General features: G+C 40.4%; 1 protein-coding gene across 2 annotated transcripts in view; it reads left to right on the top strand.

Moving 5' to 3' along the window:
* The first annotated feature begins 1,220 nt into the window (after positions 1-1,220).
* LOC127635687 (roquin-2-like) overlaps positions 1,221-17,713 on the top strand; it is a 47,983-nt gene continuing 31,490 nt past the window's right edge. Inside the window, exons 1-2 of one of the 2 annotated variants that reach the window (XM_052115896.1) lie at positions 1,221-1,294; positions 8,694-8,997. In XM_052115896.1, coding sequence (XP_051971856.1) covers positions 8,767-8,997 — 231 coding nt within the window. In that variant the 5' untranslated portion in view covers positions 1,221-1,294; positions 8,694-8,766. Of the gene's footprint in view, positions 1,410-8,693; positions 8,998-17,713 lie in introns of both variants that reach the window. The other variant, XM_052115895.1, reaches the window with a different exon arrangement.

The following is a 17,713-nucleotide window of genomic DNA, read 5'->3' as shown; positions in this document are numbered from 1 at the left end:
GGTAAATTAACCTTTTTAGACCATTTTAAGCAGATCTTTATAGTCATTACATAATTCCTATCTTTCTTACTGCACCAAGAGCCTCAATTAAGTGCATGATCAAAGAGAGGCAGCATCTCCTACACTTTGCTTAAAGCAGTGTTTCTCAACTAGTGGGTCGCAGGTCTATTCGGACTGGGTCGCGATTAGCGAACAGCAAGGAAAGAACAATGCCGTAGTTCTAACATTGATTAATGTTATTGTTTCATACTAAATAATCTATAGGTAGAATCTATTAGACGTCATGTTTATATCAACAGCGGCAGTTGTGGTTAGTTTCAAAATGTGTTTAGGCTAGAATAAAAAAATATATAATTTATTATTATTATTGCTATTATTTACGACTAGCTACAGTACATTGACCTAACCATGGTAAAGAGGAGCCTTTCCTCCTGTGTAATATGTAGGCTTTGTTTGAAATTACGAAACACGTGGGATAATAATGGCTCATGTAAAAAATATGCTCTTGAATTTTTAAAAGGGGGAGAGAAAACGTCCTGTAGCTTTTGCTGTTGACATCAAAACAACAATAATGTAATTTGGTGCAATGTAAATGTGACCCAGGATACATTAAATACAGGTTACATTTTTAATATTTCCAGTGTAAAATCTGGGTCCAAAGCAAAACCAGTTGAGAACCACTGACCTAAAGCATCGCTGTCTCTTTAAAACACACGCAGACTACGCCTCGAAAAGCGGCTTGTTCCGGCTTTGCCCCTTTACATCTTTATCCTTGCCCCCTTTATGAAAATAGTACCATGCACAATAATCTACAACAACAACCTACACCTTATTGTGTTGAAAAACGTCACAGTATTAGTATCTATCCGAGTCATTTTAAATGCAAACAAACACAACCACAGCTCAATACACACTACGTGATTCCACGGCGGAGTGATATCGGTTTTAAATCATAATCGTAAATCTTACTAAGGCGAAGGCTTGGCTTATGAATATTAATTAAGTAATGAGAACGTTTCCTATTATCTTCCAATGGAGAGGACTTGGCTCATGAATATAGATTAGAGAACACAAGCGTCTTGTTTTCAGACTCCAATGGCTGAGGCTTTGCTCGTGAATATTAATTAAAGAGACTTCTCAATAGTAGGATTCGTAACTTCGCTGACAGTACGTGATGGGAGTGTATTTGCTCGCACTGAACATGCCGCGCTGACAGGGAATGCGCTCCCAAATGTCGGGAAATTACATACGTGATTATGTGTGATGTCTGGAGGGAAAAAAAGGCGGAAAATCGGTAAAAACAAGTTCGTCTGTCTTGCGAATATTTGAAACACGATGAAGAATTTCGTGTTAATGACGAAGTGCACATAAACTATGGACTGTTATGATGATACTATGTATCGCCTAAGGTAAGTGCGAGTAGCGCGACTTTGACAGCATTGCTGAGGATAATTGAGTAACGCTGCTGGAGCAGCGCACGCTGCTTTCAATTTGCGCGCGAAATTATTATTGATAATTTCTATAAAATTTACACAATATTTTCCGGACTTTTCCCCCTGAAAACAAAAAGTCATTAGGTTGTCTGTCAAAATCAACCAATGGACAGTGATGAATGAGCAACAGCATGTCGCGCGCTGCACGGCTGTAGTTACTCTAAGGCTTTTGCACGTGGAACCATATAAAACATTCTGCACATTATTTTAGATGTTAGGCTACGTCGGCCTATGTTAAAATATGTATTACATTTATTGACCGAAATATATATATATATATATATATAGGCCTATATTTTTTTTTTCCCTGACTTTGTGAACCTGCCATAGATCCAGCCGCTTTATTTGTAACAACATAAAGTTTATCTGCACTAGAATAAGTTTAGATAGGCGCGCAGCTATCAGTAAAGTTGCACAACACCATCAAGTGCAATTCGCGCTCAAACACTTCCGTGTACAAATTATGTGTGTGTGTGTGTGTGTGTGTCTTTGTTGTTGTTTTTTGTTTGTTTGTTTGTTTGATTTCTACATTTCATTCATATGATCCACCCAAAGTGTAGGCCTAATGATAATTAATTTCTAGTGGACTGGGCACTAATAACAACTGACAATGCTTTAGAATGTGAAGACCAAGTTATAGCCTAGTCAACACAGTAGTTTCACACATACAATTTCACAGTTTCAGTTTCATTATGATAATTTGTACTGTACCTAGTAGGAAGCACGTTGGCCACCAATACTGTAAACATTTATTTGAACGAATTAATCATTTAAAAAAAGCAACTAAACAAAATTGGTCATAGTTTGGTGTAATTTATAAATCAATATTTTGACCCTACCAGCAACCCAAATCCAAAGTTTCCCATGCACTTTGGAGGTGATACACCTAAATGATTTGCTAGTAAGCCTGTGGTCCATGTGATGTAACATCTTAATTAACTGGTTCTATTCAAATCAAAGAAATGGTTTAATATTACTAATAAACCTGAATACATTTGGTTACACCAATTGAAGTAGTTTTAAGGATAGGTTCATGTAGAAATCATTCCTTGAAGTAACACATTGTCACTTTACAGTATGCAGACACCATGTAATGCTCTTATTACTCATTGTTTAGTCTCGTCTGTTTAGTCTCGTCACACACATCCTAGAAGTGTGTGACTTTCTTTCTTCTATAGAACACAACAAAGTTTTGTTTTTATTTTTTATTTTTTTTTTTTTATTTCTCAGCTCTGTAAGTCCATACAATACAAGTGAATGGTGGTCTAAATTTTAAAGCTCCAAACAACTTATAAAGGCAGCATAAAAGTAATCCGTACCACTCCAGTGGTTAAATCCATGTCTTCAGAAGCAATATGATGGGTGTGGGTGAGAAACACATCAATATTTAAATCCTTTTTTATTATAAATCTCCACTTTCACTGTAACATTCTTCTTTTGTTTTTTGGCGTTTCACATTCTTTCTGTATATCGCCACATACTGGTCGGGGCTGGTCAAAGGTGGAGATTTATAGTACAAAGGGACTTAAATATTTATCTGATTCTCACTCACACCTTCTGTTTTGCTTCTGAAGATATGGAAATTAACACTGGAGCCTGATTGATTACTTTTATGCTGCCTTTACGGTCTTTTTATAGCTTTAAAGTTTTGGCCACCATTCACTTGCATTGTATGTACCTACAGAGCTGAGATATTCTTCTAAAAATCTTTGTTTGTGTTATGCAGAAGAAAGGAAGTCATATACATTTGGGATGACATGAAGGTGAGTAAATGGTCAGAGAATTTTCAATTGGGTGAACTATTCCTTTAAACAGTTGCACTCTCTTGAAAGTATATGCACTAGTTACAATGGAGAACTCTCACTAAGTTGTTTATGATCAGAGTGAGCCATATAAACTTTTGATAGCACTTTAGTGTACCCTTTGTAAATGGATTCTAAAGGTGTCCATTAATGACTAATAATTCATTTACATATTTTTAAATAATTGAAATGTGATTATAACAACGTGCTTAACAAGAGTAACTTTTATGCACTACCTGCCAAGTAGTATTACATGTTATAAACGTTTAATAACACATCTTCATAAACACAAACGTTTAGTGTGGTTTAATGGACATCAGGTTTAATTATTTGATATATGCTGATGCTGTGAATGAGCATAAATACCTGAAAAGTGTTTTTGCATAGGATTTTAAGTAGGATTAGGTAAAACCATTCTTTTGACATTAACATGACATGGTCAAGACATTTTAGTAATTAATTAAAACACAAAGTGGACTGTAGCAAAATGGCATATTCCCCCTTTTAAATCTCACCATAATAGTCTATTTTGCTACATTGTGACTTAAATCATAAATTAATGCATTTCATATTTTTTATGAATATAAGGATGTATAAGTATTAATAAAGCATTTGTAACATGTTAAACTTCAAATGGCTTACTATTTGACAAGTATTGCATGAAAGTCACCCTTTTTATTTATATTGTTATAACTGTATATCATTGATTTATAATGGCACTCTACATTAATTAGTACAGTGCCAAATGCCAAATTGTACAGTATGTTTCACAGCAGGGAGATTTGTAGTGTACTGTACTTGATGGGCCCCAGACTCCCCAGTAATGATGAAAGTATATGAAAGTATAGCAGTATATAGGCCTAAATATCAAGGTTTTACACTATTGTACCATCACAGAACCACGATACTGCTACAGCAGGCTTTTGAGAAAGATATCTTAGATAAACTTTATCTTGTGCTGTGTAATGTGAAAAGGTGTCAATATGTTTTTAGTCCATAGTTTTATTAATGCTACACAATATACAGTATGTAGGCTACAAAAAAAAAAAATAATCTAATTATGCTCCTAAGCACCATAAATTAATGCTTTGTTGCTGCTTTTGGAATAAATAAATACAAATCTCCCCATACAACATCATTGTACAGAATGTATCATGGTATTTATATGGTATACTCCATGGAACATATCCAATAAACATGCTATTGGCTTGGTTATTTTTGGTACTTTTAAGTGCTTTCATGTAATATTAGTATTTTGATACAATTTTATATAGAAAATATTTTTACCTGCAGTAGACAATCATTCACAGAATGCACTTGCACTCGCACTTGACCTTCTTCATCACTGGCAAATGACTGAATGCAGTAAATAGAAATGAATTGTAAGTAAATGAGCCCTAAGCGCTCGCCTATGTGACCTAATGGGTTGACCGGCCTGTCCATTAGAATGTTTGGCTGTTGGTGGAAACAAAACTGTGTGTGTGTATGGAAGAGAGAAGATATAGATGTTGGGGATGACAAGGACAGGATGTTCCAACACAAGGGTTGCAGTCCTGTGGAAATGTGCTTAAAGAGTCAATACCAGGCAGAATTAGAAACCCCCTATTCCTAATAATCCTGCACACACTTGCACCCCCACATGAACATTAACATGAACATTAAAATATGTGCACCGCTCAGTTTTAAGGGTAAGCTACATAAGCATACATTATGCAAAAAAATACATACTTTAATGTTCTTGTTACTGTCTTATTACATTTATAAGTCCAACTGAGAAATGCAAATAAACATAATTGAGATTGTTTACTTTTCCAAACAGATAAGCTATTATTAAGGAGACGTTCTTTTGTGTCCCTTAACAAGGAATGTGGATGCTGGAAACGTTTTTCTTGTACTTTAAAGAGTGTGATAATGAAACGTGCAGTGTGTGTTGAGCAGTCTGCCCACATGGCCACAGGCTTTGAGTCTCTCTCTGTCAGACAAATGATTGATTCTCAACAGCATTGGGGGCTCTTACATTACTTCATTGCATTGACAGGGCATGAAGTGTCACCAAGGCTTTTCCTAGAGAAACAGACATCAGGGGTTTGGTCTACACATGCTACTGTCTTAACAGCAGTTAAAATGACAGCTGAATCTCTTTGCAGTGTCCACCCTCCTACAAAAAAACCCAAAAAACAGCTTAAACCAGCCGAAACTGGTTTACTGGTCAGCTGATCTCCCAGTATGTCTGTTTGCTGGTTTTAGGGAGGTTTGGGGTACTTTTCAGCTAGTCAGGCTTGGATACCAGCTGGCCAACCAGCCAAAGACCAACTTGGCCAGGCAGGGAGACCTGGGAAAACATCTAAACAAGCTGAACACCAGCTTAAACCAGCCAACCTTTCAACAAAAAAAGTTGATGTGCTGGTCTCCCAGACTAGCCAGGCTGATATTTTTACTGGTTTTAGGGGACTGAGCACTTGTCAGCTGGCTAGGCTTGCAGACCAACAGGCTGACTAGCCTGTTAACCAGCAGGGGGGCGCCGGCGGGCCCTGGGGGGGTGTTTATAATTTTATTACCTTTGTTTTATAACAAATATTCAATCAACTATCATAAACTATGCATCATTTGAAAGCTAAAACACTCAAGAATCACGTTCTGAACTTGTTTTTGCAATCAATACACCAGAGAGGAAAGGGTTCAATAAAATGCTGACAGACCGACCCTGTAAATATGAACAAAATGAACGGCAATACTTATCTTTCATCTCCTATGGTTCAGATCAGTTCGGATCGAATCCAAGAAACACCAGCATACATTTCAATGTAAGGGTCTACTCTTCAAAATGCATCCCACTTTTTAATCCAAAACAACAAAAAAATAGGAAAAAAACTAAATATCCTCCTCAGTTTTCATGAGCTTCCAGTTAGAGTAATCCATCATGTTCACTTTCAATGAAATATCGATTCTAATTTGTATTCCAATGTTCAAAAACCATCTCTCCCCGTAGTTTGGACTGTTTCTGATAAAATGAGCCATTCCCTGTTTCTCTCCTTCAATCAGAGGCTCTGTAATGACCAAAATATGAAGGGAGCGCAACAACAGGCTGCGGGACCTGTCACTCTCGCACCTCGGTTTTTGACTGGATAAAAGCCACCCAATGTCTTGTCAGCAAAATTTTGATGGATGGGAGTATTAACCAACTAAAACACGAATGAAGTGATTGACAGTTTGCTTAGTTTACCTCAGAAGATCTGTCTAATACATAGGTCTAATACAAGTGCGTCCACTGCATGGCTCTTAGTCATTTTACGCATAGCGCATTATTATTATTATTATTATTATTATTATTATTATTTTTTTATTTTTTTTTTACGACTTACGGGCACTTTTGGGGCTCTTAACATGCTCAAAAACTCTTGAAACTTTGCACACGGGTCAGAACCTGCGGTCATTAGGGCCGGGCTGAAGCTGGTAACACGAGATGTTTCTCCATGGACTCGATCCCGTATTAGATCGCTAAGTTGAAACACATCGTCTTGAGTTTTTATGTTTATGAAGTATTGGCAGTTTTTCTGTTCATATCATGTTTTTGATTATAAAATGACTAGCAAAGACACGAGGCTACACGAGTAGCTAGGTGATAGCTGTATATTATACATAAAGACATAATATTTATATCACACACACATTATATTTATGATGCATATAATATAACAAAAATGGAAGGAAAGGATTACAAGAAGTCAGGTGAAGATGGTTTTGATTATAAAATTACAGTGGAGAAGACTAGCAAGATATGAGATTACAGTCTCCAAATGGCCTTTTGGAAAGGACGCCTAGACTTTCCCTGAATAAAAGCTTACAGAAACTACATTTTTGGGAGTATCATCTTCAAATTTGAATCAGAACATGGTCAGACATTCAGTTTTATCTTTATGGTGTTTTCAGGCCTTTAACATAAAAGTCTGATACATTTTTCCCTAAATGAAGTTCATTCATAGAAATCGTGAGTCACTTTCATGTAAATTTGACCTTGTTTTACTCTGTTCCTATGCTACTTTTGAATTAATATGACTCTTGGGTAACAAAGTTTCAAGTGTCTAGTTTAAAAAAATATCAGAGTTATGAATGTGGAGCATATGGTTTAGGAGTTACAGACATTTGTATTTGGGTATGTCATTTTCCGAAAATTCTCAAAAATAGGGGTGCTGGTTAAGAGGCTAGCTGAACCTGCTGAAGACCAGCTTGGCCAGGCTGAAAGACCTCTCTTTCCTGACCAGCTAAACAAGCTGAAAAACATTTTTAACCAGCTTAGACAAGCTGGGAGACCAGCTAGACTGAATGAAGTCCAGCATGGTGAGGCTGATAGACTTTGGAGACCAGCTAAACTAGCTGATCACCAGCTTAAATCAGCCAACTTAAAAAAGTTGGTTTGCTGGTCTCCCAGTCTTGCCAGGCTGATATTTTTTACTGGTTTTAGGGGATTTGAGCACTTGTCTGCTGGTTAGGCTGGGAGACCAACTGTCTAACTAGCTAAACCAGCTGAAGACCAGCTTGTCCAGGCCGGAAGACCTTGGAAACCAGCTAGACTGGCTGAAGTCCAGCATGGCCAGACTGGAAGATTTTGGAGACCAGCTGAACACCATCATAAACTAGCGTAAACTAGTTTGCTAGTTTTAGGTGGTGAATTCCTGGAGCTGAGGTGTGATGATAACACAAAATGTCACCAGAGAGATAGGAAGATATAGAGAGTGAGGAGAGAGAGAAAGAGCAATTTAACAAGAAAGGAGTAAAGTTTTATGGTGGTTGCCAAGGTGTTACCAATTGGTTGGGAAGGTGTTCCGGAATGGTTTGGTTTTTACTATGTTTTTATACAGTTGGTAATTGTTCAGGATGGTTGCTCAGTTATTTTCACCTCTGTGGTTGCTAAGTTATTCTTTGTGGTTGCCAGGTGGTTGCTTACTGGTAAGTCATAACAGCTCATCTCATGTCTTTATAGATATTCTGATCCCTAGATATGTCTTGTGTCCCTCCTTCAATGTAAGTCTGGGCTCTTTTCAAATGTTCATTTTGAATGTTTTTACGCATCAGTGATTATCAATAGAACGCTTCTACCATGCCCTATAAATGGTTGATTCAAACATGCTTATGAGGCTCCAAAAGGTAGACAGCACACTTGAATTTTGAGACACAGCCTATTTTGAATATATAGAGAAAATGTCTATATATTACATTACATTACAGGTTCTTCAGATCAGTATATTGCTATGTCTATCATTTATTCACAGAGGTAACCTGAAGCTCTTCAAATTTATTTGAAGCAATAGTTCATAGATATTTTCTAAAGTTAAGTTAAGTTTAAAGGAACTTAAAGGATCTTGTACAGCATCACTCAATGTCTTCTTCTCTCCTCTAGGTGTGGTTAAGGTGTTCGGGTGTAGCAACATGCAATCAACCTGAGTGTGAGAGTTCCACCTTGAGGTTACAGGATGCCGGTGCAGGCAGCACAATGGACTGAGTTTTTATCCTGCCCCATCTGCTACAATGAGTTTGATGCTAGCTGCCACAAGCCCATCAGCCTGGGCTGCTCACACACCGTCTGCAAGACCTGCCTGCACAAACTGCACCGCAAGGCCTGTCCCTTTGACCAGACGGCCATTAGCACTGACATTGACATGCTGCCTGTCAACTGTGCCCTCCTGCAGCTGGTGGGGGCACTGGTGAGTCTGGCATACTAAAATATTGATATGATAGCTGTAGAGTTTTTAAATAGCTAATGACATCCAGTAATTTTCTTGGATGTGAGTGTTTTGAAATTAAAATTAAGTGGTGTTCCATTTAAAGTATTATTGGCAGTGTCTTTAACAGTTTCTTTTACATCTAAAGAAATTAGCAAACAATTTATCAAACATAAAGTGATGTATATTTACAACATAATTCAGTCAAATCAGTGGCCCAGAAAAAGAGGTTTTATTGTACATAATTGTGGTCCCACCTCATGGTGGCTGCCATGTTGAAATCCATGGATCGGCCAAACACAATTATCTGTATGTCCTTAACCTCTCTATTGTTGGATACTCTGGGTTGTGGAAAAAATTAATCATGGGTGAAAAATACCTGGGTGATCTTATAAGTATTCCTAGATACTTGTACTTAAGGTTACGTAAATGTTTTTGTACATTTGGATAGTTACAGAAATGTACAAAACCAGCATACTCTACTGTACAATGTTCACAGTTAGGGGAAAGGACGAAGTGGGAGATGGCGAATTCAACTCAAATGGTATGCTTATTTTAAACTCAAAATTCAAGCTTTTCAGCAGACACACTCAAAAAACACACTTTTCAGCAGACACAGATCAGTACAGTCTCTTTGGCTTGTGTCTCATAACTCTCTCTCCCCTCACTGGCAGCCGGCTCGCTCTTAAAGCCGTCTCCACTCTCACTGCAATGACAAACAGCTGTTAGAGACAATCATTGCCAGGTGATGATCCTTACCGTTCTCATCTCCTGATCTCGCTCTCCATTCACAAGCTGGCGCTCAACCATGCCCCCACCAACACATACCCCATTGCCCAACTCAGGCCAGGGAGCCATCTGGCCTGCCCAGTACTCCCACCCCCCCCTCTCATTTCTGGAGAGAAAGTCTGCAATAGCCCCCAGTCTGTGGACCACCTCCAACATAAAAGGCTGAAGAGCCAGATACCAATGGGTGATCTGCACGTTGGTATGCTTCATGCGATGGAGCCACTGGAGCATGGCGTGGTCTTAACAGTGGGTGAAAGCCCATCCCAGGAGGTAGTACTGAAGGGTGAGGACTGCCAGACACTCCTTTTCAACAGTGCTGTACCTCGCCTCTCTCGCTGAAAGCTTTCGGCTGATGTAAATCACCAATTGCTCCTCCCCTTTCACAACCTGTTACAAAACAGCTCCCAACCCCCTGTCCTACATGTTGGTCTGTACAACAAGAGGGAGAGAAAAATCAGGAACATGTAACAATGGCTCACCACAAAGCACAGCTTTCACCTGCATAAAAGACTGTTGGAATAGCTCCGACCACTGGACCGGGTCTGGGGCTCCCTTTTTAGTGAGATAGGCTGGTGACTTCTGAATAATTTGGCACAAACCTCCTATAATAGCCAGCCAGCCAGCCTCAGGAACTGTCTCACCTCCTTTTTGGTCTTTGGTCTTGGGCAGGCCGCAACCACTGCAGTCTTATCAATTTGGGGGCCCACCTGTTTGTGACCCAAGTGGAACACCAGATACCATACCTCCACCCATCCAATTGCACACCTCTTAGGGTTCGCTGTGAATCCCGCCCATGGCAGCGTCCTCAGAACCACCCTCAGATCCCGGTCCGCTGCATATGCCGCTACCAATAATTACTGTATATAATGATGTTATCCTGATTTGCGCTCACAGAGTGCGGTCTGAAGACTTGGTCCATAAGGTGCTGAAATGTAGCTGGAGCCCCAAACAAACCGAAGGGTCACAAATTGGTGTAAGCCAAATGGTGTGGAGAAAGCCGTTTTCTCACGGAACATTGGTATTAAGGGGCTCTGCCTATAACCCTACATTAAATCCAGATCAAGCATTTCATCATTACGATGCTTTGGATAAGCGTCAGATTTAGACACCGCATTGACTTTCTATAATCCACACAGAAACGGGCCGAGCCATCGCTCATCGGAACCAGCACCACCAGGCTGGCCCAGTCACTGTGGGATTCTTCTATTACCCCCATATCGAGCATGGACTTTTTTTGATATTGATATGATTTGTATTGATTCGAGAAAAAAAACAGGATTACACAAACAGAACATACACACACTGAATCAATAAAAAAAAGTGGTATATCCCCCCTGAATATATATAAAAATACTCAGATAATTAAAATGCTTTACATTCCTGTAGCAGAAGAGTTAATCATTGATAAGGCCATACAAAAAGCAGCTTTAGAATACAATATATTGTTTACTACCATAATATCAATTTCAACAAGCATCTGACATGCTTGTGTAGCGTTTCAGGTGCGTTGCATCATAAACATAAAATTTTTAGGTCACTGTGTCAAGTTAAATATAGTTTAATACTTAGAACAAATCTTGAGATCCCTTAGTTCGAATTTGCGCTCCATCAGATGTTTTCAAGAACGTAACGAATGTCTGTTTTGTGCTGTCTGGTTGTTTTCTCCACTGTATAAACTGCACATTGCCACACAGCTGAAATTTCAATTACTACCCTCTGGAGTAAACAGGTGGTACTACAAGCTTGCATTTCTCAGGAAACCTCCTTATTACAATCCGGGGGCATTTGCTATTCATTTTTTTCAACACGTTATTTTTAATAAAATTAATCACACTGAATTAATGCGTGAAATCGACAGCCCTAATATATATATATACAGACAAAAAAAACAGACAAAAGAAAAAAAGATATACTTAAACCAAACAAAATGTCTCTCTCCACAGGTCGTCACTGAGCACCCTCCAAAAAGGCCAAAAACCTGCCCCATTTCCTGTCATATGTTGCCGAATTGCCAAGCCGTCTATACGACGATACCTTGCCCAATTCGGTGCAGCATTCATAAAAAGAGGGAGCGCTTGTCAATTTCCATCCCCTAAAAATTATCTGTCTCCCGATCATCACGCCAGTGAGGACCCAGCTGTTTACATACCCATCGGCTATATCAAAAACCGCCATCCCCCAACACAAAAAGCCTGGGACAGAACAGAACCTGAGTGCCCAGGACCTCAACCAAAACTCCTGAATTCTCGAAACATGCCCAGAATGCATGTATTAAATCACCATCTTCCAACTGGCATCGCCAACAAGTGGGTGTGTCTTTTAAACCCTGCCTATACAATCTAGAGAGGGTCCAATATAATCAATGCAAAATCTTATATTCCATCAGACTCACCCTTGCATCTCTAGATGTAGACAAGGATTGTTTAGAATCCTTATCCACATTTCCTCCTCTAATACCAAGTCCAAATCTTTCTCCCATAAGCTCTTCAGAGAAGTTGAAGCTCCGTCCCCCAGACTCTAAATTAGCAGGGATTAATACACTGTTACCTCATGACCTTTTCCAAAAGCAGTAATCACCACTCCCAGAGTATCTGCCACTTTTGGGGGTGTATGCTACTCAAAAAAACTGTACAAAGCAGGTGGCGCAGTTGTACATACCTATAAAACTGAGATCTGGGGATCCCAAAATGTTGAACCAGTTTTTCAAACGATATCAACACTCCACTCTCATATAGGTCACTGGGTGTAGTAACCTGCCCCCCTCCCAATCCACTCCGACCAGCAGAAAGGGGACTTACCGATACACAATCTTGTGTTCTGCCATATGCTCGAGGCAACATTCAAATAAATGTCAGATTTAAACATTCTGGACACTTTTGTCCATACCGAATGTTAATTACCTCATCAAGCTCCTCCAAGTTTATCTCAGAATGAAGATAATTTTTTTGCTCAGTCGTCAATTTAGGAAGTTCTAATGGTTCCACAAAGTTTCTGATATCTTCATCAGTAGACGAAGATGTGGAACTATAGAGATCAAAGTAGAAATCTTTAAAAGCATTATTAATATCAAAGGCAAAATACATTTTTATATATTGAGCCAAAAGTTTTCCTGCTTTGTCCTCCAACTCAAAGTATTTTGCCCTGAATAACCAAAACTCCACCTTCCACAACAAAATAGTATTATATCTATATTTCGATCGGGTTAATTCTCTGTATATACCATGACTTATACAGTCCGTCAACTTTATAAAAGACATCCTTTGTGTGGGATTGTTGATATTTTGCGGTCATCCGTAGAGTCTATTCTCAATCTGGCCAGGAACTTCATTGTAAAAGTGATCTTCCGTCAATGCCAAAGTTTCTTTAAGGAAAAGTGTTATTCCACAAAACAAAACAAACTCCAGCCACTAAAGAGAAACATAAATGGCGCCCAGCTTCGTTCGAAAGCCAGAGTAAGCACATCGAGTCGATCCACTCACAAGATTGATTCGATAAAAGACATTGCCTGATTGGGACATGTAAATATTTTGCTGCCATCCTTGGTGTTTATTTTCAGTCTGGCCGGAAACATAAGTGCAAAAGCGATCTTACATTGATGCAAGAGTTTCTTGCATTCCTTGAACTGATCACGTTTCTCTCGTCGAGTTCGCAAAGTCTGGGAACAAGAAAATATTGTGATTCTTCCAAGAAAGCTTTCCTTTGCTCCTCGCCTGGCGCAACACGAGATCTTTATCGGATGATCTCTGAAATTTGGCCAGGATTTATCGTGGTCTGTCTCCCTCCGCAGATCTCCGAGCCGGGACTCTGTGAGCTCGCTCCATTTCTTACTTATGGACTGTTATGTCGAGCAGACTCGGAAAGAGCTCATCCAGAAATTTCCCCATACTGTATCTCTGCCTTATTTATGCTCAGGAATTACAATAATCCGCAAATTATTCCTTCAGCTATGATTTTCCAAATCTTCCAATTTACAAGTCTATCTTGGTCGTGGGCGGATTAGCGGATCATTCCCTTTCCGATGACTCCAGATAATCTATTCGTTTCGCAGCATCTGCCACTCTTATGACTAACTCGATTGACATATTACAGCGAGATCCTCCAAGTCAGCAACTGCCTTTGTCAGCATCACCGAAATGTTGGACAGTTGACACTGGATTTCTTCTCCTGCTGCGCCACCCAATTCGAGTACCCGGTCAACAGGCCTGTCTGGACTTTCTTCCTAAAAACGTAAGTGTCTTTCTCCAGAGCCCAAGGATTTTGACTTCTTTCCCCTGATTACCTCAAATAGCAAATGTGAAACTGGGTGTATTGAATTTCACCAGATTATATCATGAAATGAATTAAAAAAATTAGCAAAGTGCTCAGAGTTGTCTCTCACACATCTGCCCTTCGAATGCCGTCATGTGGGTCCCCTTGAGCATGGACTTTAATTCTTCTCAAACGCTTTTTTGTACTTGGGTAATCGGTAGGGATGACTGCGTACCACTACCCCTTGTTTCAGTATGGTGTTTTATGGGGTATGTAAGACCGGAAAGGGACGAGAACACGTCCGAGAATTCTCTTTGCAACCTATACAATAATTTAAATGGGGAGAGCCCCGTGGAGGCTTGTGGGACCACTCGAATTGCGAATATAAGGGATTCAAACAACGTATCCCAATTCCAAGCATCTTTGTGCACAATTTTACGAATTATGTTTTTCAGGGTTTTATTAAACTGTTCGACCAAGCCGTCTGTTTGTGGGTGGTACACGCTTGTCAGAATCAATTTAATGCCCAATAATTCATACAGCTTTCATACTGTACGTGACATCAAAGTAGTGCCTTGGTCATTTACATTTATGCATTTGGCAGACACTTTTCTTCAAAGCCCTTATTACAGGGACAATCCCCCTGGAGCAACCTGGAGTTAAGTGCCTTGGTCAAGGACACAATGGTGGTGGCTGTGGGGCTCAAACCAGCATCCTTCTGATTACCAGATTACCAGTTATGTGCTTAGACCACTACACCACCACCACTCCACAGTGCGGAATCCCCACTTTGGAGATAATTCTGAAGAGTGCCTCTGCAACACTACATGTCGTGATGATGCGCAAAGGCACTTCTTCCGGATATCGTGTTGCGTATTCCACCAGAACCAACAAAAAACGATGCCTGCATGCCGTCTGCTCCGATGGCCCGACGAGGTCCATACTAATTCTATTGCAGGGGACCTTGATCAAAAGAGGCGGGCGCAAAGGCTCTTGGGGTGGCCAGCTGACATTCACAGCATGCTGACATTCTGCGAACATCCCCGCAAATGTCCGGCCAGTTGAAACAGGCCATTAGATGCTTCAGTGTATTTTCCTGCACTAACTGACCCGCCATTGGATTATAATGAGTTCTTCGGAATCAATAACTGGGTTGTGTCTGAGCATCTTGCATCACTCGATACAACCAGTCATTTATAATAGAAAAGTACAGATAGGCGAGTGCAATGTCTGGCTGAAGACGGTGACTATCAATCACTCTCACTTGGTCAAGGCATGCTTAAGAGTATCCTCTTGCGTCTGCTCCAGAAGGAAATCCCCTGTGCAAAATCCTCTAAGGGAAATTCCCCTCCCATACCTCATCCTGATGTGGAATTTAGGTAACTGGCATCGGCTCCGCCTCCCCAGCCAGCACATCACAAATCCCACACTGAAACGCTCTATTACAGGACCCATCCGTACAAATTTCCCTTTATAATGTGGAAAATGCTGGCCAATTCATGTCCAAAATTGAGTGAGGCGCGAAATAACCGCAGCCTCGACACTATGCTTTTGCCCCTGAAATTGAATCGTCATGGTCAATACATGATAATCGTGGAACCAACGTCTCCAACTCCATCACAGGGCATTTGTCCCATTTCCGGGGAGGAGGAATAGGACAGAAAGCAGGGGGAAGAGGGGAGTCAAGAGAATGAGAGAGAGAGAAGGATCTCTGGGCTCGCCGGCTCCCAAATATGGTGCTATGTGGTCCTCTGCCAGCTGGATGGCCATTTGGAGCGACACCAGGCGGTGGCACTGGACCCACTCTGCCATCACTCACGGAAGTTGAGCAATAAACTGCTCCAGTACCACCAGATCGATGATAGCTCTGATGTTATGTTGCTCAGCCAGCTGTTCGGCAAAAGGTGAACCCATTGCAGGATGACTTTTCTCAAGTCAGCGTACACTGGTCACGAGTTGGGCTTAGCTGGACAGAAGTGGAATTAACCGGACCACCCACTGGGTGCTCGGCCATCCACATGCCCCCACTGTCCATTCAAAGTGCTCCAGAAAGGCCTCTGGGTCATCTTGGGGGCCCATCTTGACAAGCGGAACCTGGGGCGGGGCGGTCATGGGGACCGGGGTCGTGGCAGCAGCATCCTCCTGGTGCAGCAAGCTATGGAACATCCTCCGCTTTGGCCTGGAGGAGTGCAATGAATCGCTGCTCCTGTTTGGTGTGCGGCTTGAGAAGGCCCTGATGTTGTGTCTGGTGGATGCTGGCATGCAGGTTCTTGACAACGTCCTCCAGAGGTGAGGGATCCATGGTGGCAGAGTCTTGACAATGTCCTCCAGATGTGAGGTATCCTTGGCTGCTTTCTTCATCCCTTATTCCCGGATTTCGGCACCAGTGTAACAATGTTCATAGTTAGGGGAAAGGAGGAAGTGGGATAAGGCGATTCCAACTCAAACTGTATATTTATTTTAAACTAAAATTTTACTCCAAAAACATGCTTTTCACTCTCTTCGGCTTGTATCTCGGAACTCTCTCTCCCCTCACTGTCATCCAGCTCGCTCTTAAAGCCCGTCTCCACTCTCACTGCAGTGACAAACAGCTGTTAGTGTTCAATGCGGGAGAGAGATTCTCATCTCCTGATCTCGTTCTCCATTCACAAGCCAGTGCTGAACCACGCCCCCACCACCACATCTATATTTAAAATGGAAGTGTTTTTACAAATTTACAGCTTTAGAGATTAATAAATCTATATGAATCCTTTGACTACTGGTTGAAGCTGAAATTTCTGAAAACTTTACAAGGATATTGCTGCAGGTGAAACAGTTCAATACTCAGAAACAATCCCATACTGGGATATGGGACTAAGAATTTAAGTTTGATAATTTCCTCTCTTTCTTTGGATGATGTCCACATTAATCAGCTCAATTTGAAAATGGCTTTTAATTTTCTAATCGCTCTCCATCCACACTACCATTTTCAAAAGTTGCTCATCCACGCTGAAATGTATGAAAACACTTAAATCCCCTTACTGCGCATGTAAAAAAAAATTTTTTATGAAACATTGTGTTGTGTAATTTCCATTCATGGTCTGGAGTGCAATTGTCCTTGTGTTCTGCAGTTGGACAACAGTTCCGAGTAAACTTCCCATTGCCTTTGACAGAATGCAGTGTGAAGTTTGTACAAAGTAACATTTTAGCAGGCACAACAACGGCGCTACAACATGAGCCACCTTATTGATTGTTTCGGGTTGAATGGACTGGGTCACATGACAAAAAATATGTCACCGATTTTAAATAGCTTCATATTCCCTGTCCACACTACAATGCGAAAACGCAGTTTTCAGATATATCCACATGGGAGAGCACTTTCGAAAAGCTCAGTTTTTGCTGGACGAAAACGCCGTCTCAGTGTGGCGGAAGGACAAAACATATAGAAAAATATTTTTTTTCAAAAACAAAATGTATTAATTTTGTAGGAGCCATATTTCTGATTAGTATTATTTAAATGTATTACTATAATTCTTTGTGTTTTTAGACATTTAATGTTGTTTATTTCTTTATTCTATACAACTGTATATATCTCATTTGCTATTGGATAATGTATTTTGGTTATTCTGCGCATGTTCATGAGGGAGGGGGTGGTAAGTGAAGAGCTAAGTGCTGATGGACA

The sequence above is a fragment of the Xyrauchen texanus genome, chromosome 43 (genome assembly GCF_025860055.1).
Source record: "Xyrauchen texanus isolate HMW12.3.18 chromosome 43, RBS_HiC_50CHRs, whole genome shotgun sequence".
Taxonomy (NCBI): Eukaryota; Metazoa; Chordata; class Actinopteri; order Cypriniformes; family Catostomidae; genus Xyrauchen; species Xyrauchen texanus.
The sequence above is the reverse complement of the archived record's forward strand: the minus strand, read 5'-3'. Positions and strand labels throughout refer to the sequence as shown.